We start from the raw sequence: 24,581 nt of genomic DNA, 5'->3' as shown, positions 1-24,581 counted from the left end.
CGTTTAGACTGCTTATTTGTATGTAACCATATTTCCAAGTATTCCTTTATTAGCTTTTAATCCGCAGCCAACTGAACATTTTTGTTACTTCCCAATTGCCTTTATCATTTTTATTAAAGAACAATTTTACAAAGCAACTCAGTCATTTCAAACAAGCTGATTTCCTCTTCTTCCTCATTTGTGAATGCAGCACCTTTTTTTCTCCTTTCTCTTCTCCCAACTCCACATATATCGGTGACAGTCCTGATTCCCCTCATCCCTTTAATGACCATTAGCATTCTGTTCATATTGTGTACTACTGTTGCCCTTACTTTTTCAGCTGCAAGCTTTAACTGGCTGAAGTTCTTTTTGTTTGCTTCCCTCCCTTTCCTCTACAACTATTTGAGTGTTTTTTCCTTCAGATTTCCAAGCTGTGTCTTGTGAAGTCCCTTTGGCTATTTCTTACTCCTTCTATTTTTCTCTTCAAAAAAGCTGTGGTCTGCTGCTATTTAATTACTGAATTATATATTTGGTTGCTCCAGACTTCTTCCATTCAGTTGATGTAACTGTCATAGGTTTCCTGAAGTCAATGGACCTGTGACCCTTTACATTGGCTCAGGATCTTCCCCATGGATTTTAAAACTTCTACCATACTTACTAAGCTTCCTAATGCCTGTAAGCATGATGGGCATCTCAGATGTCCCCACATCCATTTGCACTGCTGTGTTCTGGGAGCTCTGTATTTAGTCCATTTAACTCAAGTAGTTTATAATTATTACTAGAACAGGGAAAAACTGTGGAATAGTCATTGCGGCCACAAAAAGAGAGAATTTCATTTTGTGTTGATCCAACTGGAAATTTTTTCCAACTTTTCAATTAGCAGAAAATGTTGAAAAATGTGGTTTTAGATCAACCTGAAAAGAATTTTTGGAAATTGCCAGACAACAAAAATATTTACGATTCATCTAGTGCTAGTGTACCAACTAGGGTGATCTGACTGCAAGAGTGAAAAATAAGGACAGGGGGTGGGGGTGGGGGGGGGTAATAGGACCCTATATAAGAAAAAGACCCCAAAATCGGGACTGTCCCTATAAAATCGGGACATCTGGTCACCCTAGTACCGACAGACCCCAGTCGTCCGCAGGCGGGATCAAACCTGGAACCTCTGGAGCTTAGTGCATGAGCCTCTACTGCATGAGCTAAAAACCATATGGCTCTTAGCTAAGGCTGTAAAGCAGACTCATTTAACTCTCTCTAAGTGGTCTCGGTGCCATTAGATGGGACAGAACACCAGCCCCAGGAGGTGTGTGGGTTACATACTTCCCCTAGTTCAGGAAGCGCGTCCTGAGCTTCAGAGACTTCACAGTTGAAATCCCGGACAAGCCCCCTCTTGTAACACCAACAGACCCTGGTCATCGGTGGGCAAGATCGAACCTGGGGCCTCGGGAACTTAGTGTATGAGCCTCTATTGCATGAGCTAAAAGCCATATGGCTCTTAGCTAAGGCTGTAAAGCAGACTCATTCAACTCTCTCTAAGTGGTCTCGGTGCCACTAGATGGGACAGAACACCACACCCAGGAGGTGTGGGTTACAGTAGTTAATAGCACTGCACTTCCTTATTGTGCCCACATACACAATCAGTTCCTTGTGATATGATGTAAATCCAGGATAGCTTCTCCTTCAGTCATATTCTTTACTTTCTAAACACAAGGCTATCCTGTGTATAACTCAATAGTATCATTATTATTCTATGTTTAGGACCTAATTAACATCTAGAGTCAAGAATTTTTATGCAATTCCCCCAACAGCTACTCAAAGAGTCATTTTCACACTGGCCCTGGCTTGGGGGCTTACTGCTGGTGCAGTTCCTCCTTTGCTATTTTCATTTTGTCCTTTCTTACCCAAAGTATCTCACTAGTTTCATCTGATTCTCAAGCCTGTTCTCACTGGTCTGACTGTACTAGAATAAGGGGCTGGAGCCAGGAGGAACATTGCCACTGCAGCAAAAAGAAGATCTCACTGCCAGCCTCACAGAAGGAACAAAGGGGATATTTTCTTTGAATATTCGTTCTCATGGATTTTTAAAATAAATAGAAAGAGCAAAAATGACTAGAGAGAGAATATTTTCAATTCTATTGTATATAGATTCATAGATTCTAGGACTGGAAGGGACCTCGAGAGGTCATCAAGTCCAGTCCCCTGCCCTCATGGCAGGACCAAGTACTGTCTAGACCATCCCTGATAGACATTTATCTAACCTACTCTTAAATATCTCCAGAGATGGAGATTCCACAACCTCCCTAGGCAATTTATTCCAGTGTTTAACCACCCTGACAGTTAGGAACTTTTTCCTAATGTCCAACCTAAACCTCCCTTGCTGCAGTTTAAGCCCATTGCTTCTTGTTCTATCCTTAGAGGCTACGGTGAACAAGTTTTCTCCCTCCTCCTTATGACACCCTTTTAGATACCTGAAAACTGCTATCATGTCCCCTCTCAGTCTTCTCCTTTCCAAACTAAACAAACACGAAGTTTAAATAAAGGAACCCAACCTAACTGGTTGTCATTTATCTCTTTAGTGACGGCTATATAAAGCCAAAGTTGGATTCATCTGATGGAATGTTGTAACGTATGAAAAGGACTCCATTAGGAATTAAAACAAGCCAACATGCACAGCAGCATAGCTCTGTATCCAGAAAAGAATCAGTGGGTAGTATTTTGCCTGCTGCAGCTCCAGAGAGTATGACTACCTGGGCAAAAAGGTACATTTGCCAACTGAGTTAACTCAATTGTATTAGCTTAATTCGCCTTAACCCCCATCTACCTCATGGACACTTGTCTAAACACAGATTCACATATTTTAGATTGAGTTGGTGTATCTTAATTTGAAGCCTAGGCTACAACAATAATCAGCTCAAACTATCTAAAGATGTCATATTACGTCTACACAGGTTTTATGCAGGCTTGAAGGTTCAACTAAACTGAGCTAATTTAATTGATCTAACTTGATTGAAAAACACCTTCTTTGCCCAAGTAGACTGGGCTATAAAGTATGTTTGTTTAACGGGATATAAACAGCACAATGCCGGGATGTTGCCATGCAATTATTACAGCCACATTGCCCATGTCACACTAAACATTGTGTCAATCCACTTCCCTTTTTGGATGAAATTTGATGATTGCAAAAAGAAACTGAATACTACACTTACAATTCAAAAATGAAATATCTACAGTAAATTCAAATTTAACATGAGAATATGTTTTAAATCTTTCTAAAATTCTACCCCATGAGGAACAGTCCTCATCAAAATTTCTTAAATAAATGTTGGTTTTATTTTAAAATCAGAAGTCATTAACAGAAATTTAGGAACAGCTGGCATTGATCACCAAGGATATTTTCAAACCAGACTAGATTTCAGCTGCTTACTTGTTACAAATAGTTTTACGAAGTCAATACACTGTTTTATCTGAAACAGTTAATGGAACAATATTTTCTTCCTTCTTTACATCATTTTGATTAACTTCGATCTGACTTTCTCCAGACTATGATATCTACCCCTTGTCTCCCCAACTCCTGTTTTAATAATCTCACTTTCTTGTTGTTTATTCAATCAAAAATGTATTTTTAGAGCCTCCATTCCATAAATCGTTTAGTTAAGATGTAAAATGAGCTTCAGCAACTGGAGCAGGAATAAAAATAAAGACAGATAAAGGCCAGTCACAGCTAATGACTTCAGTAGAGTTATGATTTCCATCAGCTGAGAATCTGGCCAATATACGACTGAGAATTTCCTAAGTTCACGCATTAGAAATACTAACCTCCATTTAGACATATTTACCTAACCGATATAATTGGTGGGTACATATTCCAAGTAAAGCTTGCACAGTTGTGCATATACATTTGCACGTCTCACTTACGCACGTGCATACCTGATGTATGCACATAAATGTAGTCTATGCACACTAAAGCTAGGTCTACACTACGGGGGAGGGGGGGTCAACCTAAGATACGCAACTTCAGCTACGTGAATAGCGTAGCTGAAGTTGCATATTTTAGGTCGACTTACCTGGCTGTGAGGACGGTGGTGAGTCGACCGCTGCCGCGCCGCCGTCAACTCCGCTTCCGCCTCTTGCCGCGGTGGATTTCCCGAGTCGATGGCAGAGCCATCGGGGATCGATTTTATCACGTCTTCACTAGACGTGATGAGTCGATCCCCAATAGATCGATTGCTTCCCGCCGATCCGGCGGGTAGTGAAGACATGCTCTTAGCTATTGAAGACTGTAACTAGCGCATACAAATGCCTGAGTATGCAAACTCATCAAATATATGCAAATATGATAGGCACATCCAAACATATGAATATAAATGCACCTTTCTAACTTTGAAAATCTGGCCCTTTGAAATACAAAGCATGAGATGTATTTCATAAGATCAAGGAACCATGCTTATTAAATGAAACATAATAAAGCAATTCTTTTACAGATCATAAATTATACATTTATGGTGATGGATTCTGGTGGGGTGATGTTATAAATTATGTTATTTGACCATCTCTTTTCATCTCTATTTTTAAGAAAAAAATTAATTTACAGAATAAGTCACTAGACCACAATCATCTCCCCCTCAGTAATTACTGAGGTTATATTCTGCAGAGTCAACTATTTGACCAACGGCCTCCTGCTAAGTTTTTTAGGAGGATCATAACATGTAAAATTAACCATTGGAGCCGTTCTCTTCCTGTCAGTTCTTAGTGGAACAGTAGTGTGTTAGATACAACTGCTTTACCAGCCCAGCTTTTGTGCCACCCCCAGGCTATCCTTATTCCTTTCTCTTCCAGTCGTGCTGCATCAACAACTCTCAATTTCTTGTTCTTGAATACCACATATGACATGCATGATCTTAAAGATTTTTATTATTCCTAGAATGCTGCTAAAACCTGAGGAAAAATACCCCACATAAAGAAATAATACATCTTTATGAAGTACTTACAATTGATCTGATATTGTTTTCTTTTGCCAGTTTCAGGGATGATTTATAACAACTTGCCAGGTCTTCTTTATGAGTATCACTGATATGGCCTCTTGCTATTGGTCCCACAGTATGAATGACATCTGCAAAAAAAATGAAAAAAATATATATTCACTTTACTCCTAATTTAGGTAATGATTGGGAACGGGGCTAATTTCTGGAGAAGGGTCTAGAAATCGCAACTGCATTAAAAAGAAAAAAAGCAACAGGGCAGTCTGGCAAATATCTTCAATACCTGTATACAAATTCAGGGAGTATGGGGAACAAGCAGGATGAACTGGAAGTCATGCTATATGAAGAAAATTATGACTTCATCACAGCGACTTGGTGGGACAACTGCCATGATAGGAGTACCAGCACTGAGGGATATCGCATGTTCCGAAAGGATAGCTATGGGAAAAACAGAGGTGTTGTGCTTTACATCAAGAATGTATACACTTGCTCCGAAGTTCAACGGGAACGGAGTAACAGACGTACTGAGACTCTGAATGAGGATAATAAGAGAAAAGAATAGTAGCGATGTTATGGTGGGGGTCTATTATAGACCACCAAATCAGGAAGAGGAAGTGAATGAGTCATTCTATCTACAAGCAGGTAACAAGATTAGTTTAACACCCATGAGCTAGTATTAATAGTGGATTTTAACTTCCCTGATATCTGTTAGAACACTATTGCAGCAAAACGTAATACATCCTGCAAATTCTTAGCATGCGTAGGGGATAGATTTGTGATTCAGAAAGTTGAGGAAACACCCAGCAGGTCATCCATTTTGGATCTGTTTTTGATCCATGGGGATGAATTAGTTGCAAAAGTGAAGGTGGTCAGGAACTTGGGAGGAAGTGATCATGATCAGATTGAATTCAAGATCCTATGAAAAGGAGGACTTGAGAACAGCAAAACAAGGATGCTGGACTTCAGAAATGTGATTTCAACCAACTCAGAGAAATAGTAGGCAAGGTCCCATGAAAAGACCAGTTAGGAAGAAAAGGAGTCGAAGGGGACTGGAAGTTCTTAAAAGATGTAATACTAGAGACTCAACATCAAGCTACTGCGATGCATAGTAAAGATAAGAAGAGCCGCAGGAGGCCAATGTGGCTGCACAAAGAGCTTTTTAGATATCTAAAAACTAAAAAGGGATACATACAGGAAATTGAAGGAGGGGCATGTCACCAAGGAACTATACATTAGAATAGCACGAGCATGTAGGGAACAAAATCAGGAAAGCCAAGGCAAAGAATGAGTTACAGCTGGCAAAAAATGATAGAGACAACAGGAAGGGGTTCTTCAAATATGTCAGACAAAAAAGAAAGATCAAGAATGGTGTGAGTCCGCTGCTCAATGGAGGTGGTAATGGAAGACAATAGGAGAGCAGAGCTATTCAATCCCTACTTTGCTTCAGTCTTCTCATGTGACCAGATGACTAGCAAAGTTACCACAGATAATAAAGGGGAAGGGATGCAGATCGGGAGAAGTAAAGAACACATCAGAGATCTTCTGACCAATTTGAATGAATTCAACTCAGCGGGACCAGATGCTATTCACCCGAGGGTACTGAAGGAATTAGCTACTGGAAATAATATTTACAAACTCATGGAGGACAGGAGAGATCCAGTAAGACTGGAGAAGGGCTAATGTAGTGCCCATCTTCAAAAAGGGGGAAAATGTGGAACTGGGGAACTATAGACCAGTCAGCCTGTCTTCAATATCTGAGAAGCTACTAGAGCAATGTATAAAACATTCAATTTGCGAGCACCTGGATGATGAAGGGGTAATCACTATCAGCCAACATGGATTGACCAAGAAGTTCCAGTCATGCCAAACCAGTTTGATTTCCTTTTTTGACAGAGTAACAGATTTGATGGATAGGGGAAATGAGGTGGACATAATATACCTGGACTTCAGCAAGCCTTTTGACACATTCCCACATACCATTCTATTAAGTAAGCTGGAGAAATGTGGGCTCAACACAACTACCATTAAGTGGATACATAACTGGTTAAACAATCACAAACAAAGAGTAACTATTAATGGATTGGAGGGAGGTCTAAAGTGGGGTTCCTCAGGGATCTGTTCTGGGTCCGGTGTTGTTTAACATCTTTATTAATTACCTGGATGTAGGTATAGCGAGCAGACTGATCAAGTTTTCAGATGACACAAAGCTGGGAGTGGGGGTTGCAAATACTCTGGAGGATAGAGCTAAAATTTAGGGATCTTGATAGATTGGAGAACAGGGCTATAGACAACAAAATGAAATTCAACAAAGACAAATTTAAGGTGCTACACTTAGGGAAGAAAAACCAAATGCACAAATACAGATTAGAGGAAAACTGGCTTGGCAGCAGTACTGCTGAGAAGGATCTGGGAGTTGTGGTGGATCACACCCTCAGCATGAATCAGCGATGTTAGGCTGTTGCAAAAAAAGTAAATGCAATTTTAGGTTGCATTAACAGAGGTATAACATGCAAGTCATAGGTGCTTGTTAGGCTTCAGCTGGAGTACTGTGTCCAATTTTGGTCACCAATGTATAGAAAGGATGTAGAGAAACTGGAAAGGATCCAGAAGTGAGTGACAAAGATGATCAAAGGGATGGAATGCAAGCCATACGAGCAAAGGCTGAAGGAACTGGGCATGTTTAGTTTCAAAAAGAGGAGATTAAGAGGGGATATGATAGCAGTCTTCAGATACTTGAAAGGCTGACATAAAAAAGATGGAGAAAAGTTGTTCTCTCTTGCCAGACAGGGCAGGACAAGGGGCAATGGGTTCAAACTACAGCAAGCAGACTTAGATTAAAACTCAGGAAAAACTTTTTAACTGTAAGATCAGTAGGACAATGGAACAGATGCCTCAGGAGGTTGTGGAAGCGTCTTTACTGAATCTTGGCAGGGAGTTAGACTAGATGACCCTTGCAGTCCCTTCTAACCCTTTGATTCTATGATTATTAATGGCCTCATGATTCTGTACCACTATTGCAACATTACAAGTTATCATCTGCAGTTATTGTACCTGGACACAAAGATTTAAACAATAATGCAAGAAATGCACATAATTGGTATCCAGGAGATTAACTGAAATGAAAACAACTGTAAAGTTATATTTTAAAGTACTAGTGCATTTGAGTTAAAGCAAAAATGAGAAAAATATACTGAACTGTATATTATTTCTGTTACAAGCTGCTTACTACTTGCACCGTAAATAAAATAGCTCCACAAATACTCAATCTGTAGTTGAGAGTTTCTGTAAATGTTGTAGAACAATTTCTAACAATCATTGCCATTCCTTAGAAGCCCAACAATGGGGAGAAAATTTAAAATTCAAGTTTTACCATCAAGATCATTGACAGGTAGAATGTGATGTGCATAATTCTTTTTCATTAAATCTCTGGGATCTTTTCTTAAAGACCTCTTTTTTAAAAAATAAGCACATTCCTCTAAACTTTAGTGACCTATGAAAGTGTTAATTACCAAGGGATTAGCAGACCTTTCACATAAGGAAAGATTCAATCAAAACACTATGCAATTTAAAAAAAAACCAACTAATTTTGTCTAAAGAAACAACACATTAGAGAGAGTAGAGCCAGGGATTGCAGTAGGTAAGATGCTTCTGAATTCATTGACATAGTAACAAGGTTCTACACTATCAGATATAAAGTTCTTAAACCAGAGGGCTCTCTGAAAAAAATAAAGTAAAATTACTTAGAAATCTATAAACTAAAATGTATCATTAAAAATATTTCTAAATTTTGTTTAAAAGTTGCATATAGTGAGCACGTTTACTTTTCAAATCCCATTTCTACATGTAGTAACAACACCAGGATGAGTAAAGATGACCGGTAGCTACATCCTTTTTTGTGTGTTGTGGATACTCCCCCACAATCCACCATGGCAGCATTTATCAGGGATGACCCTCTCTCTTGTACATTGTCCTGTGCTATACCTTGACCTCCTTTCCATATCATGCTGTCTACAGTAATCAGACAGTTCTCATCTCACACTGCAGCTAGTCAAGTAATACCTCTACACCACACATGAATGGCTTCCATGCATTTCCAAGTGTTTGCATTCTTAGAATTTCTGGCCCAAGTTGTGGCTGCTGTGGAAATCATAGCATCTATACGTTTGCCGAAATCCCCCTTCCTGTGGCAATACATGTACGTAGTACATTGGAGGACATGTCAAATCAAAGGAAAATTGATGTAATACATATAAATGAACTTGATCTTCTCAAGTTCCACCAACATCAGTTGCCTTCTACAAAGGAACATAGGGATAGCCAGACTGTATCAGACCTGAAGTCCGTCTAAGCTAGCATCCTGTCTTCAAAACTGGCTAGCAACAGATGACTCAGAGGAAGATGCAAGAATGTCACAGTAGACATGTGTGGGATAATTTACTCCTGGGAAGGTCTCATCCTAACCCATAATAGAGACCTGCTTAAATGCTGAAGCATGAGACTTTTTATCCCCTTCCAAAACTTTGTTTGCATTAACTGTTATAACTGTATATTCTTGTTATCCATATAAACACCCAATCTCTCTTTGAATCTTTCCATCTTTCTCTTCTTCATATATCCTCCAACACAGTTTTGCATTTGCAGCATTTTTAAGCCTCTCAATCTTTCATTCCCTAACTTCAACCTACAAAAGAGAATTTTCTGAGGTGGCTACCATCCACTCTGCTTGTGGCACCAAGACGCAGAATCACACAGGCTCTTAGAACTTCACAAAACTTGCCTGGTTTGAACTGAATTTTGCTTCTAGCATTTTTTTGGTTGATGAATGCACACATTGAAGAGAACCCAAATGAATATAAATATAGCAGCATGATAGCTGTTAGGAAACTTCATGAATCCAGTATGAATCAAACTTGGAAGACTTCATACAACTTGCCTTCCTAACTACTATAAATACACAATGAGAAGCACACAAAAAGACAACTACCATTCTTCTCCTTTTAATCACAGTAATTTCTTCTAGTTATATGAACAGGATTGGACAGACTGGATAATTTCTGTTGATTGTCACAGCTGCTATATAGTAACTACAGCAGTGCCCTTCTAAACAATTTAAAAAAACTGAAATGTGAAGCAGGCATTTAGTCTTTGTCAGATGACAAGTAGGATGACAACTGGGATCCAAACAGGTAAGATGGTTTTATCCTTGAATTCACAGAAACACTATTTTGAGTGTGCACTTTAGACAATATAATAAACAGAACTGTTACTCCCTAACTAAAACAAACAACATAGCTGGTTCATAATTTGCCTGTGCTGGAAGCGACAGGCTTGTGTCAGTATTTCCATTAGGAAACCTTTCTTTATAAAATATGATTATAACAATGCCCTGAGTAGGAACTTTGCAAATAAAGTTTCTATGTTTTTGTGTTCGATTTTAACAATGTTAAAGAAAAAAGAAAAGGCACCTCTGGTCATTTTCTCAATATTTGTTTCTTGAAAGAGGCAAGCCTCAAGAACAGAATGGATAGAAGTTATAGATCAGTAAAACTGCTCTCCCTCCAAGGCCATTACACATTTACAGATACTAGAATTAGAGGGTACCATCAGACATATTTAACTCATAACAATATATCAAGCAACAGGCAAACAAAATGAACATGAAACAAACATAAAGGAAAATAGACTCTCTTCTCTCCCACAGCTTTTCTAAGTCTTTTTTAATACTGATCCAATATGTATTTGAAGGTACAGCTTCCCAAAAGCTGAAACTCAAATGTGAAAATGAGTTACACTTATAATGTATTGATAAACCACAGGATGGCTTTAGCCCAAAACCTGAGTTAGTTACTGTGTTCCTTTTTTCCAATTGGAAGAATTTCTACTTTTGTTTTTCTGGTTAAATATATACTTTATCCTTTTAATCACTATGTTGCAAAATGCAAATACTAAGCACATCCAAAACATGGGGCTAAACCAAGTTAATGTTTTTCTTGGAACCTTTGAATTTGCACTTCTTGACTTTTTGTGATTTTTCACTGTGCATCGTTAACATCACATTAACATATCCCTAGGCACTTAATGTAAATAGGTTCCCTTAAATGTGATTAAATAGTTCTTTTATGTTAATTTATAGAAACCAGGAACAGGTGGTCCTATTGACTAATGCAATGACCTGTCATGTCTGTCAACACGGTTCTAAATTTGTGTTAAGCTGTAAGAAAATGACTTTTGTTGTTTAATTGCTATTCCAAGCACATCATTATCACAAACATATGATACAGCAGGACTTTATTAGCAGTGTAAATAATAATGTCTCAATATGTTGTATGGTCAGCAGATGAACAGGGAGTTGAAGATTTTATTGCTACACTTTGCCAATAACATTAATACATACAAGCATACATTGTCTATGTATACACTATCTCATTATATATTAGGGTATATATATAATGCACAACGGCTAAATCCTCCATGAACATGCTGATGCAGGCAATCAAAAAAAGAATGCATGAGGTTAAGCCCAGACTGGACTATTTTATTTATATACATCCAGGAAGAGTTTCTTGCTTCAACCCTAAGTGTTGACTCAGGTCAGGATGTTTCACTCTGTTTTCATATGCCACTGGTTGCCTTGTAAGAACAGAATCCCAGACCCCTCCCAAAAATAATTCTGCAGTGGGTATCTTGACCATGGCCCCATTAGTTTGGTTAGTCACAATTCCATCCCTGACAAAATACTGAAATACAACTAAGGAGAAAAATCACTAAAGTTCTGCAAAATAACAGCATATGGGGAGCAATAAGTAGCTAGGTTTACACAGATCAAGTCTTGCCAAACAAACATGGCTATTTTTGTTTTTAAAGAAAAGTAAATAAGGAAATGTTATTTACTCCTCATAACACAAGAACTAGGGGTCACCAAATGAAATTAATAGGCAGCAGGTTTAAAACAAACAAAAGGAAGTATTTTTTCCACACAATGTCAACCTGTGGAACTCCTTGCCAGAGGATGTTGTGAAGGCCAAGACTATAACAGGGTTCAAAAAAGAACTAGATAAGTTCATGAAGGATAGGGTCCATCAATGGAAATTAGCCAGGATGGACAGGGATGGTGTCCCTAGCCTCTGTTTGCCAGAAGCTGGGAATGGGCAACAGGGCATGGATCACTTGATGATTACCTGTTCTGTTCATTCCCTCTGGGGCACCTGGCAATGGCCACTGTCGGAAGAGAGGATACTGGGCTAGATGGACTTTTGGTTTGACCCAGTAGGGCCGTTCTTATATTCTTATGAAAGCATTACAAAATTGGTGGCTAAAGGCAAAATGGTAGATATAGTCGGATTTTGTTTTTTTAAAGTATTTGATACAGTATTTGTTACATGAGAGTTTGCTTTCCAGATTAATTGAAGTTAGCATGGATAGGAACACAGCCAAAGGGACTGAATACCAGCTTCAGGAACATAAACAAAGGGTAATGATAAATGGCAAAGTATTGAGCTGAGAGGTGTTTATCACAGTACTTCAGGGATCTGCACTAGGTCCGTTCTCATTTAGAATGTTCAGTAATGCTCTGGAAGAGTAAATGAAACATATTTGTGAAAATAGGAGAGGATATTAAATTGGATAAAATTGCAACACCAGTGAAAAACAGAGAGGACTAGTACGAAGGGACCTAGAGAGATTAGAAACATAGGCAGTAAACATCAAAATGCAGGCTAATATTTTTTGGGGAAAATAATCTGAAACACAGTTATTTAATGGGAGAAAGAAACATGGAGAACAGTAAGGTTTTAATGCTCTACCTGCCTAGAGCCTGAGTAATTTGGACTCCATGTGGCTGGAATGTGGAGGAGTTGGGGAGGTAACATTTAACTCTGGATGACAGGGTTGCGGGCAACACTCCTTACCTTTCCCCCATGGCCACAGCCCATCATTGCAAGATGCATAGGGGTACTAGCACTCAGGGCTGCCCAGAGAGGGGGGCAAGTGGGGCAATTTGCCCCAGGCCCCCACGAGAATATAGTATTCTATAGTATTACAACTTTTTTTAATGGAAGGTGCCCCTGAAATTGCTTTGCCCCAGCCCCCCTGAATCCTCTGGGCGGCCCTGCTGGTGCTACTGTATTAGTGTAAAGGTGGATCTGTGTGCTTTTCTCTGGCCTGCCCCAGTCTAACCTAAAGTGGCCTTCCATGCTAGCCTATGCAGGGCCAGCCTGGAGACCCCTTCCACAGTATGCAGGGTTAAACAGAAAAGTGTAAAAAATAATCAGGTCTTAGTCAGGGCTAACAAATTGCAATTGGTAAAAACTTAGATTTTAATACTAAAATTAAGTTGTCAGTGTTCCTTTAAAACTTCCATCTTACTATGCTCAGTCTTCATCAAAGCCAAGTGTCTCTGACAAGAAATTTAGTTTAGCGAGAAAGCTGCAGTGTATGTGATTGTATATCATATACAATGCACTTACATTGGGGATTTTCACATCAATTTTTAACAGTTCACCGAGGGGCAGTGCCCATGTTGAATGTGTATTTTTACTCGGCACATAGAAATGGATCCAACTGCTTTCAGTGATAATATCCCAGAGAGATTAAAATGTTTATACTTTTAAAGGGAAGAGGGATTTTCTCTCTTTCCAGTGCATGCTGGGGAAGACAGGCAGGGGAAGATACAGGGTTGGTACAAGGACTACAGTGCTTAGAGCTGCTAAACATAAGGAGAGCCATCTATGGGACCGAGGGAACAATTTAATTTACACCAGGATTTTTAAGACATTTCTTGTAGCAGACAGCTGTGGCAATCCAGCAGTGTGTGTTGTGAGACACAGTAGGAAGAAATTGAAGATTTTGTTTCCTTTTTGCAAAATTGTATCTTATATGAGCTGTACTGAATTGATTGTCAGACACCTGGCTAGGGGCCTCAGTGGTCAGAGAGGACAGACCATGACAATTAAGCGTTTATTTCAATGTATGATTCTGTACTCTCTGTAGATTACCTCTGTTTACTTTGGCTTGTTTTTGCTCCAGATCAGCATAATCAGGAGTGGGCAACTGAGTCTTGCATAAACCACAACCTGTTTTGAGGTATAGCAGGCCCTCGAACATTTCAACATTCCTGTTACTATTTAGACAACAATGAACATAAATATAATTTGCACATTTAATCAACACTTCAAAAGCATCACGCTGAAGATCTGTGAAAAAACAAAACCACATATAATATTCTGCTGTGCCATACATACTGCAAGCGTAAAAAAGATAAATTAGACTTATTTTCTCTGACCGCTTTCATTAAATAAAACAGTCCATAATCTTCACATTGGTTTTTGAGGCCATTTTTTATCCAGGGACATTATTTTTATCCAGGATACATTGCGGGGGGTGCGGGAGGGGGGGCCAGGGAGGAGGTTGAAGGGAGGAAAAGCAGAGAAGGATGAAAAACAACTTTCAGTTGCAAATTGAAAAGTATGTGATTGTGATCCAACATGAATATGGAAGGCACGGATGTGATTTACAAATATTCCTTTCTTGGTCTTTCCAAAGTGTAAAGTTAGCCTGCAAAAATATTAGCTTAATGAATTTTCAAGCAAATGGAAAAGTTCAAATAAGTTTCTCTCTTTTTCAGAAGTGAGTGCACCACATTCAGACTGTTAATGAACTGGCAGACCAAGTCTAGAATCAATTACACATTTCTTTCATTTATCCCATTCACGTATTCATATCCATAATCAGTCCATCTAGACAACCACATAATGAAGCTGTGCCCTGTCAATCATAGATCAAACTGTAAGTATTTTCAAGAGGAAACTAATGTATTGTGTTTAGCTGAATGTTTAAAAAAATATGATACCAAGACAAAGCATTAAGGTCTCTAATTTGTAAATCTTATCAGTCGATCTACACAATAAGCATTGCCATATTAGTCCTGAAAAGGGATATCTAAAGTTCAATTGATGGGAAATAGAATTACCCCGAGATATCTTACATAATGAATGTTACCATGCCTACTATATGTACGTAGACTAATGCTTTGACATCCAAATGTGCTCAGCTTGTTCATACTCTATTTCAAGCTACACACAATTGTACATAAAATGTGCATTTTTAATCTGCAGACATGTTAAATTAAGGTAAACTGTTTATCATCCCCCAAGACCATTGTCTAATTTCAGTTATTTAATGATACATTTCTTGAGAAGTAAAACTGATTACTTCACTTTTTTTAATGCATGTCTTTTTTTTTTTAAGATTGCACTGTGCTAATCTGGAGTGCACAGGATTAAAAGAAATCCAGTTCACAATAGATTTAAAGTATTCATTTGCTTAGGTATATTATATCTTTTCACCTTCCTGGATCTGAACATCATTAAATAATATGTACGCTGTGTACCTACTTTAGATGCAGATGCAAAACAAAAATTTGCATTTTTTGGCAGATAAAGAGAGACAGCATGAGGTTTCTAGGCTTGAATTAATGAGCACTGCTCAGTTTAAGGTTCAACCCTTTTATAGCATACTTTATTACTAATATCATGTTTTGGACATTTCAGACAATATGTTTCATGCTTCAATACGTTCAAAAGACATGATATTTTAAAGCCCTATTCATAAAAAAATCATTGGAGCCATTTTCAGACAAATGTCATATTTGGCACATAAAAAAGTAAAGAATGTGCTTGTCATAAATGATTAATCAGTTTTCTCCTTTATGTATTGTGTGTACATTTTAAGTATGATACCGGAGCGAGAACTACAAAGCAATATTCCCTATTGGGAAGGTAGGGAAATTTACAGAGTCTGGGAGATCCCACAGGGAAATCAAGGAAACCTGTACTAAATAAATGGTTTCCAGAAGAGAAGGAACTCTCAGAATCCATGGGAAGCTGTAAAAAAACACAAAGCTTGTTCTCAGTAATTGCCACTAACTCCAAGGGGTGCACAGGCAGCCTGAAAATGCAGTGATGCAAGTAAAAAACACGGCATTTCTGGCACTCGTGCTGGTCATAAAACAGAAGACCCAGAATATGAGCTCAGATTCAAGAGTGCTATTCCATTCAAATCTAAGGAATTTATAGCATATAACTGAGATCAGAACCTGGCCATGAGCAGATGAAACAAAAATAAGGTCTGTTCAGGCAGGAGAAGCAAGTTAGGGATTGTATAGTCCATCCAAAGATGAGCAGGTTCCACAGGTATTCAGCACAACAGTGATAGGTGTCACAAGTATAAAAACATACACTTATATATGATCAGCATTGCAACTTCTTCGGAAATGACTGTGTACCTGTAAAATTACATGAAATTACTGCATCCGTGCCTTTAAAAACTCAGCATAAAATTAAAGACCATGAATTGAACTCCACATAGATTAGATGAAACTACTATGTATGTGCCTTGAATACGTCAGCATCTAACAACCAGAGTAATTGGAGTACTGGTGGAATCATCCCATACTTAACATAGGAGATATCTTGGAATCACAATCACGACAGAGTGGCCAATGTTGCACCCCTCCCTCCCCCCACTATATGCTGTTCTGACTGAGGTATAGAACATTTCATGATTTTTAAGCCAGTCATGATTTTTTGCAGTCTGACATGATTTTTGAACACTTGGGGTTGGCAATACTATAATTTAAGGACAGCTCAGCCCCAGTGCAGCACCTGCTATGCAGTAAAGGTCTCCCTTCGTATAACTTTATCATTACCAGTCAGCGGACTGGAACACAGAAGATCAAGAAAGGTGACTCCTTTTTATTCTGTGTTTGTACAGGACCTATCACAATGGGATCATGGTCCCTGACTGGAGCTCTTAAGCAATACAGTAATACAAATAAATCAGAGTTATTATTTTATTATTTCTCATTTTTATTAAGGGATACTTTCAATATAACAATCCGACTTTTTTTTTTACCTACTATTGTTAGAAATGACACTGAGATTATTCCCATTGAAAGAGATTAAAGGAAATATTTTCTTTTCTGCATTTTCAGTTTGTTTACAGCTTTCAGTCCATAGTCATATTCCTTATCATTGTTTTCCCTGCAATACCCAGCAACAAAGAGAGACAAAATTAAGATAAAAAAAATGTGATTTAACACTTCACCACATACATCCCAATATTGACAATAGAATCTGGGGCAGGAGTAGCTCATGAAACTAATTTTAACTCTTTTTTTTTTTTTTTAATTGACTAGATTTCACGTTGACAGTGTCAGTGTAATTGCCCTATACAAATATGATAACAGAAATATCGGGACAGCTCTTTCAACTGTAAAGTGAGCCTCATACCTAGAAAAAGAATCTCATTTTGTATCATCATTTTTATTTTTATTCAGATGGCTGAAATGAGGCTAAAGTACCCTCTTGATATCAACATGACCCAGATCCTAACTTGTGGAAATGCAATGCATGCAGAGGATCTGTGAGGAATTTATTTGAGCATCTACTCTAAGTCTCTCATTCTGGGATGCACAGTAGTGTCAAAATGTTGTTTCATCAGCAGGCAACGAAACAAATGCTAGCACCAGGAATTCATTGTCCTGCATTCTGCTTAAAAAGCAAACCAGCAGATCATATGGAAACATGAACACTCCAGACTTTAATAGTAAAATACTGACAGACAGCACATGTGATGAAATGTGATGAAAAGAAAGAAGTTATCTCACAAGGCTATCTATGTTACTCTTGCAGATATGGAGAAAAGAAATCAGGAATGAAAAGGGGGAAAATCAGTGTCTCAGGCTTACTTCCTGTATACTTTATTAATGATACAGCTGTTACTCTTCTGAACACTGCTGATAAGACGGGCAAGCTTAACACAAACATCACTTTCTATTGTCAATAAACAAACTACAACCTTAATAACGTTAAATAGTCATTAAAACTTGGAATGCAAGTCTTGGGATAGATCCTTTGCCCAAAATAATGGGGGCACAGCCCATGCCTCCATTCCCCTAACGTATGTTCTCCTGTGGGTGAATCTTGCTGATCTCAGTCTTCGACCATTAGAAGACTTGCCCTGGAGAAGAGTGTCCTTGCCAATAGTAAAAATAGTAAGTGGCCTGAACGCACACAAAGATGCCCTGGACTCACCCTTGACCATGACTAAACAGACCTTTTCTTTTCAACAACTACAAAAGACAAGGCAATCAGTTACCAATTAATTACAGTAGTTGCTCAACCTTTGAGGCCACCTACAAGTTCATCATGTCGGTGGGTTACCTTTTCTCCTGCCTCTTTTTCAATAAAGTTTTTGTTGGAGAGGATTTTATCTTGTTAATAATGTTCAACAACAACACAGATTCATAAAGCCTTGACGTATGTTCTCCAACTAGCACATTATGCTCTGGTTTTATGGGAATCATCTGGACAAGGGAAAAGGTCTTGCTTGTCGTTTAGTGGAAGTATCACAAATGCAAATTCAAAGCTAGACAGTATTAATTTCTTCATGGAGGCAAATTTTTAAATTAGATTCTGGAAAAGGGCACTGTAAAATAAACTTTTAATTTCAATGCTAACATTCGGTAAGGGTTGAAAATTACAATAGGCCAGGTAGCATGTCAGCACTGATATACAATAACACTTTTTTCTGAGCACATAACAATTTGGAGAGCTAATAATAAAAAGAAGTGATGCCGAGATGATGAATGGATGCTATGCAATTAGACCTATTAGAATTCACAAGAGTCGACAGGCAATAATCAAAGCACTTTCATGCTGCCCATTGCAATTATCTTTGCACTTAAGAATCAACAAAGCACATAATGACTTGCACTCGATTAAGGAATTCATGAAAAATGGAATTTTAATTAGCATGTTGAAAATTTGGGCCATTTATTACTTTACAGGACAACAGATTGTGAAAACTAGTTGAATAGCTATAAGTGTTCAAGAGAGGTTCCCAGTGGAAGATGAATGCTGTGATGTTCCTGATGAGAAAAAATTCCTAATAATTCTCAATGAAATAACTCCTACTGAAGGAACATTCTGACAGAAATTTTATTGTATGAGGCTGATTAAAAAGAAAAAAATTCTGTTGACATTTTGGATTACTGGATGACAAACACAGCTGATCAAACTACAATGACTCAAGGCATGGGCCACAATTGCCAGATCTATTTTTACATTATTATCTGCTATATGAGTAGGATGATAATAGATTAACCTATCAGGAGAGATCTCCATATCATAAAATATACTCAGACTAGTAAAATAAGTGTTGGATTAAGTCTTCCTTTTAAAAAGCAAACACTTAAATAAGAGGTTGATTTAATTTCAAGAAGCTGCTTTCATAGCTATTACTTTTCATTGTGTTTATTTTAGAACACAACAATTTATTCATATTCTCAATTTATTAATTCTGAAAATTGAGCACTTGGGGGGAAAATCAGGGTTATCCTGCTGTGTTGGTGAAATCAATTGATTATGCTGAACTCAAATACTGTATAAATGAATTCCACATTTTAAGTATGAAAAATATATGCACACTCATAACGTGAACAGTGTAGCTACACAAATATGAATAAAATCATCTATCCCAAACAAAATCAATGAAGAATCAATATAATTTAAAGCAACACATTTTATATAAAAAAGAAACATATCATACTACTGTACACCATCTGTTCCTATGAGTCCAAAATACTTAAAACAATATTCACCATAGTGGAGGCAGCATTTAGATCATCGTATACATTTGAAAATGTTCTTCATACCCTTGCCTTCACTGAGTTTATCATCTGTTCTCTGATGGAGAATAAACATGCTAATTTTGGCTTAAAACTTATTGAATCTGTGATACAGAAATGTCAGTTGATGCTATTAAACAGTCAACATTTACTCACACTTATCCCACTGTGGTATTCAAGATATACAGTGTAGTTGTAGCCATGTCAGTCCCAGGACATTAGAGAGACAAAATGGGTGAGGTCATATCATTTATTGGACCAATACCCCCCACAATACTCCTTTCAAGATCCATGGATGCTACACATGGCTATCACAACATGTGGCATACCTCAGTACGAGCATTTAATGCCCAGTAACGACTACGTGGGCAAAAAATCACTATGCTCTCGAATGAACTCCCAGAGGAAAATGATAAGAGACAAAGACATCCTATCACCTGAATGTGAACACTTTTCACAAAGCGATCACTCTATACCTGATCTATCAGTCCTCATCCTCAAAGGAACCCTGTGTACAGCACTTTCAAAAATGGGAGATTAAATTCATTACTCTGCTAGACACTAAAAATCACAGATTGAACAGGGACACTGGATTTATGATTTATTACAACAATCTGTAATCCACTAATCTCCTCTTTTTGTCCTATGACTGCAGAGGTGATAACGGGACACTCTACCTTACCTTACAATATATGCTGACTACTTATGCTAAACAATCTGTTCCACCTTGCATTTTCCCAGCCCTGAAGAAGAGCTCTGTGTGGCTCAAAATCTTGTCTCTCTCACTAACAGAAGTTGGTCCAATAAAACATATTACCTCATTTACCTTGTCTCTCTTGTATTCAAGATATGTCATTCAAGTATAGGGAAATGCCTTAGTATCTCTTTTAGAACTGTGGTAGCTGTAGGGAAATTTTGACTTTCTAACAGAATCGCATCTCTGCTATAGTAACTACTCAAAGTGGTTCTATTATAGAAGTCTCTACATTTGCACTAAAAAAAAAAAACACACATTGGGCCTTGTTCTTAGGTCTACTCCAGCTGCTTTGTGTAAAAATGGCACCATGAATAGCCTGGAATGCACCAAATCCAATCCCCTCAGAATTCTTCTTCCAAGAGGAAAAACATCAGATTACATAGAGTCACCACCTCAGCCAGCCCACTATTGGCCCTAGCATAGGTGGCATATCTGGGAGGAAAGGAGCCAAGGTGTCATTATGTCCCTGAAATCACCAGTTCTTGGAATGCCCCCTTGGACATGTGGGCAGCTGGGCATAGCTGCCCAATTTTACATCAGGCTGTAACGTACACCAGGAACAGACAAAACCAGGGAAACAGAAAGTTGATGTAAAGCCATCTCTGCCTCCCTCTCCACATTCTGGTCCTTTGCCAAGGGTAACTTGTTCAGTCCTGAGAATCTGGGGCTGTGTCTTGTAGGACATTTAACAGTCCACTGAAAACTTTAGCTTTTTCACATCTGATGTTCTTGTAGTTTACAGGAAGGAAAAATAATTGATCTACTTTGCTGGAGTTAAACTTGAGCAATTTCTGTGAACATTATGGGATTTGACTGGTCTAGGTGTTATAGTTAAAATGCTTTTTGGAAAGGACTTGAGACTAGTAAATCTCTTTGAAATCCCAGGATAAACACAAGGGGGAATAGATCAAAATGACTGAATATCTTACCTTAGAAAACATACGCTATCATCATTTTTGATTTTGAAAGCACAATACAATTAACATATAGTAAGTTTACAAAGAACATGTTTACTCCAAAGATGCTTTCTAGATTTCTACAAAAATCTGTTAAACAATGACATAAGAAAGCAGAGTGCTACTGAGACGAGATTGTAAGTGAACATGAACTAAATGGATGGTTTAGACACAACAAATCTGCATCTTGGCAGGGGGTGACCCAGATGACCCTTGTGGTCCCTTCTAACCTTATGATTCTTTGATTCTAAATGATTCTCTGTACGACAGAGGTTACAAGCTGATGCTTAGGTACCTTAATAAAATTAGGGATTTGATTAATTAAAGACTTCCTTGAAGCAGCTGTTATTTTACTGTGGATGCATTAATTAATGCATAGAATACATATTGTTGAAAATGAGCATTAAGAATTTAACAGATAATGCATATGAAAAAAGTACACATCTAAACAGAAATCTGTGATGGGCATAATATAACCTTTGCTCAGAGAAAGCCACACAGGGAATAAACATGGAGATTTTTCAAAATCAAAGAGCAGCTAGGCACCTGACTCCCATTGAAAGTCAACAGGATTTTGGCACCTACCTTCCATTTGATCTTTGGAAATCCACTATTTCACCACTCTCATTAAGCAGCAGCAACTAGGTTGCAAGGAAGAGACTAGACTGCAGGTTCCTCACAACTAGGTTCTTTCCAACCCCTCAAAAATGTTCTTACACATATTCATCACCTCACATCCTTTTCCTAAATAAAGTGTGGTAATTTAAACGAGCACTGGGTGAGGGGAGTATTATATGCATACACAGACCCACTACGCACAATAATATTGGTGACTGAAGAAATGCTCAATGTATTTTACGCTGAAAACTTTTCACATAGTAATCCCTGAACAGAGTTCCTAAAGGCGACATTGGGTTCTGTCCTTCCTACACACAGAGGAAAAAATCAGCTACAACACACTTTAATATGAAATTGTTTGGGGAATTTTTTTCTCCCCTTCAGAGAATGAAATCTGATGCACTTTACAGAACACCTGATAAGGGTTAAGAGAGCTTCATCAAAGCTAATGGGGAAATGCCAGTGACTTGTCTAAAAAGGAAAAGAAAGCCAATTCAGCATCCTTGTGGCCATGTCGAAAGGAAATGTCCTCTGAGCTGTATGACTGGAAAGTGCCTAGCACATTTTAAATGCTACCGCAAACTAGATAAATAAATAATAAAACTACCAGTTACATTAAGTCCCATTTTCAAAGGTGACTGAGGCACTAAATCGCACTGAAAGTTAATGGGACTTAGGTTCCTAAGCCACTTTTGAAAATGGGATTTAAGGGTACTCACGTCACTTAAACATCTTTGAAAATTTTACTGATGCTCTTTAACCTGAGTTATTTTCAGAAAATTCTCTTGCCGCTGAGATCTCGCTCATTCCTTATGTGTACTTTTTATTTATATATTTATTTTGGAAGGGGAGGGTTGTTGTTTTTGCTATTTTGCTTCAAAACTGTAACTGACTATCAGCATGATCAATAAAGAGCAGCTTCTTTAGATTGTCAGAGGCAGAATAAATAAGGAATATCACTTTTGACCGACTATGTGCTGTTGGCATAATGCTACAGATTCTGTATTTGCTTAATTTTGAGCATATAAAGTAATCCAATTCTTGTTCAGTTGGAAGAAAAACAGGCAAAAAAGTATAACTTCATCACCTGTTAGCATTCAATTTACCTTCTGCCCACTAAAGAGAATGTCAGTATTGGCAAGTACAGTAACTATTAATGCGTTCTTTAAACAGCATTGGTAATATAGCAAATAGAAAAATTCAGTCATGTAGTTTTAATTTTCTGATTGTGATGGAGTATACAGCTCCTTGGGACTCCAAGGTCCTGCTGCATTCCGTCCCAGTAGTGTTCCCAGGAGGAGGTATCCATGCAGACAAATGGCCTACTCTTGGGGGATTAATTCCAAGTCATGGCTCAGAGGCAGCTCAGGGAGACCCTGCCAGATGGGAAAAAATTAAGTACAGCGATCACTGCCTTTTTAAGAGTATGTTGCCTTCAAGAGGGAAAAGAGCTAAGGAGGGGGATGTGCTGACTGGAAGCCATAGCGAGGAGCTTTGGGGAAATACAAGAGATACCCTGCAGAATTTGTACTGTTTGGTTTTGTATTGCTATGTTTACTGCCTACAAAACTCCATGAATGGGCTGCAGTTAGAGACTTTTACCAACCTGGCATCAGTTTGGGTTAAACCAAAATTCCTGTAATAAATTCCTACTGGGAGAAGGGGTTCATGTGTTCACCTTTGAGCCTACAATGGCATTTTTTCTCTCCGATCATTCTGTCTCTGCCCTGCTGACATGTTCATGTATAGTATAGTGATTTTCTAACAAGGGATTTACTCAAAATATATGGGGTTTTTTTTTTACAAGTATGATGTTTATAACATAATTAGAAATAAAACAATTAACATATTATTAGTAAATGGAATTGTAAAACCAGCCAGCAATCATGAGATTTGAGTATTATAATAATCAAAATATCAGCTGTAATAAATACAGATAAGATAGAACAGAGCCACAGTAGATACAGACTTCAATATAAATCTTCAGGGTCAAGTAGAGGAGGTTTATGCAACACTGTAGATTTACTGTCATGTGAACAAGCCTAATCTGATCTGCTTTTCCTGCTGTATTGGTGTTTGAAGACGGTATCTTGAAAGTATATGAGATTACAGTTCTGCCCATATTAATTGCTCCTGCAATACCGTTTACAGTGTCCTTGAACACCAAATTTCACTGTGGAATTATAATCAGTTTGTTAAGAAATCAGTTACCAGCTTTTTTAAAAAAATAAGCAACTTAAGGTTTTATTAAGTATGGACAGCACTTGAATGCTTCTCTCCCAGATGGCAATACAATTGACTGCAGTTCCCTCACATAATATAGTGCTGTTTATCCTCTGAATGTCCCCAATATAAAATTGTTTTAATCTTTTGTTGCTGTTGTAAAGCTTGAGCTACTGTGGGACAACATAATTTAGTGTCAGTTTTTGGATGTACGGTATGAGACAGATATAGAATAATCCAGGCTGTATGTCACCAATAATTCAGTTTATGGATGAGTGATAATGGAGTTCCAGATTATTAGCTGAACAACACAATATTTTACCTCTTTTAGCATTGAACCAAGGTGTACTTATACAGTACTTGGTAGATTTTCTGTGCATTTT

At 38.0% G+C, this 24,581-nt stretch overlaps 1 protein-coding gene across 4 annotated transcripts in view; it reads right to left on the bottom strand.

The window, feature by feature from the left end:
* MACROD2 (mono-ADP ribosylhydrolase 2) overlaps positions 1-24,581 on the bottom strand; it is a 1,283,788-nt gene that overhangs the window by 482,861 nt on the left and 776,346 nt on the right. For all 4 annotated transcript variants that reach the window (XM_034764159.1, XM_034764162.1, XM_034764161.1 and 1 more), the window contains one exon: positions 4,968-5,089. In XM_034764159.1, the coding sequence (XP_034620050.1) occupies positions 4,968-5,089 (122 nt within the window). The remainder of the gene's footprint in view (positions 1-4,967; positions 5,090-24,581) is intronic.

Source organism: Trachemys scripta, chromosome 3 (genome assembly GCF_013100865.1).
Source record: "Trachemys scripta elegans isolate TJP31775 chromosome 3, CAS_Tse_1.0, whole genome shotgun sequence".
NCBI classification, from domain to species: domain Eukaryota; kingdom Metazoa; phylum Chordata; order Testudines; family Emydidae; genus Trachemys; species Trachemys scripta.
Note: the sequence above shows the minus strand (reverse complement) of the source record. Positions and strands in the feature narration are given on the sequence as shown.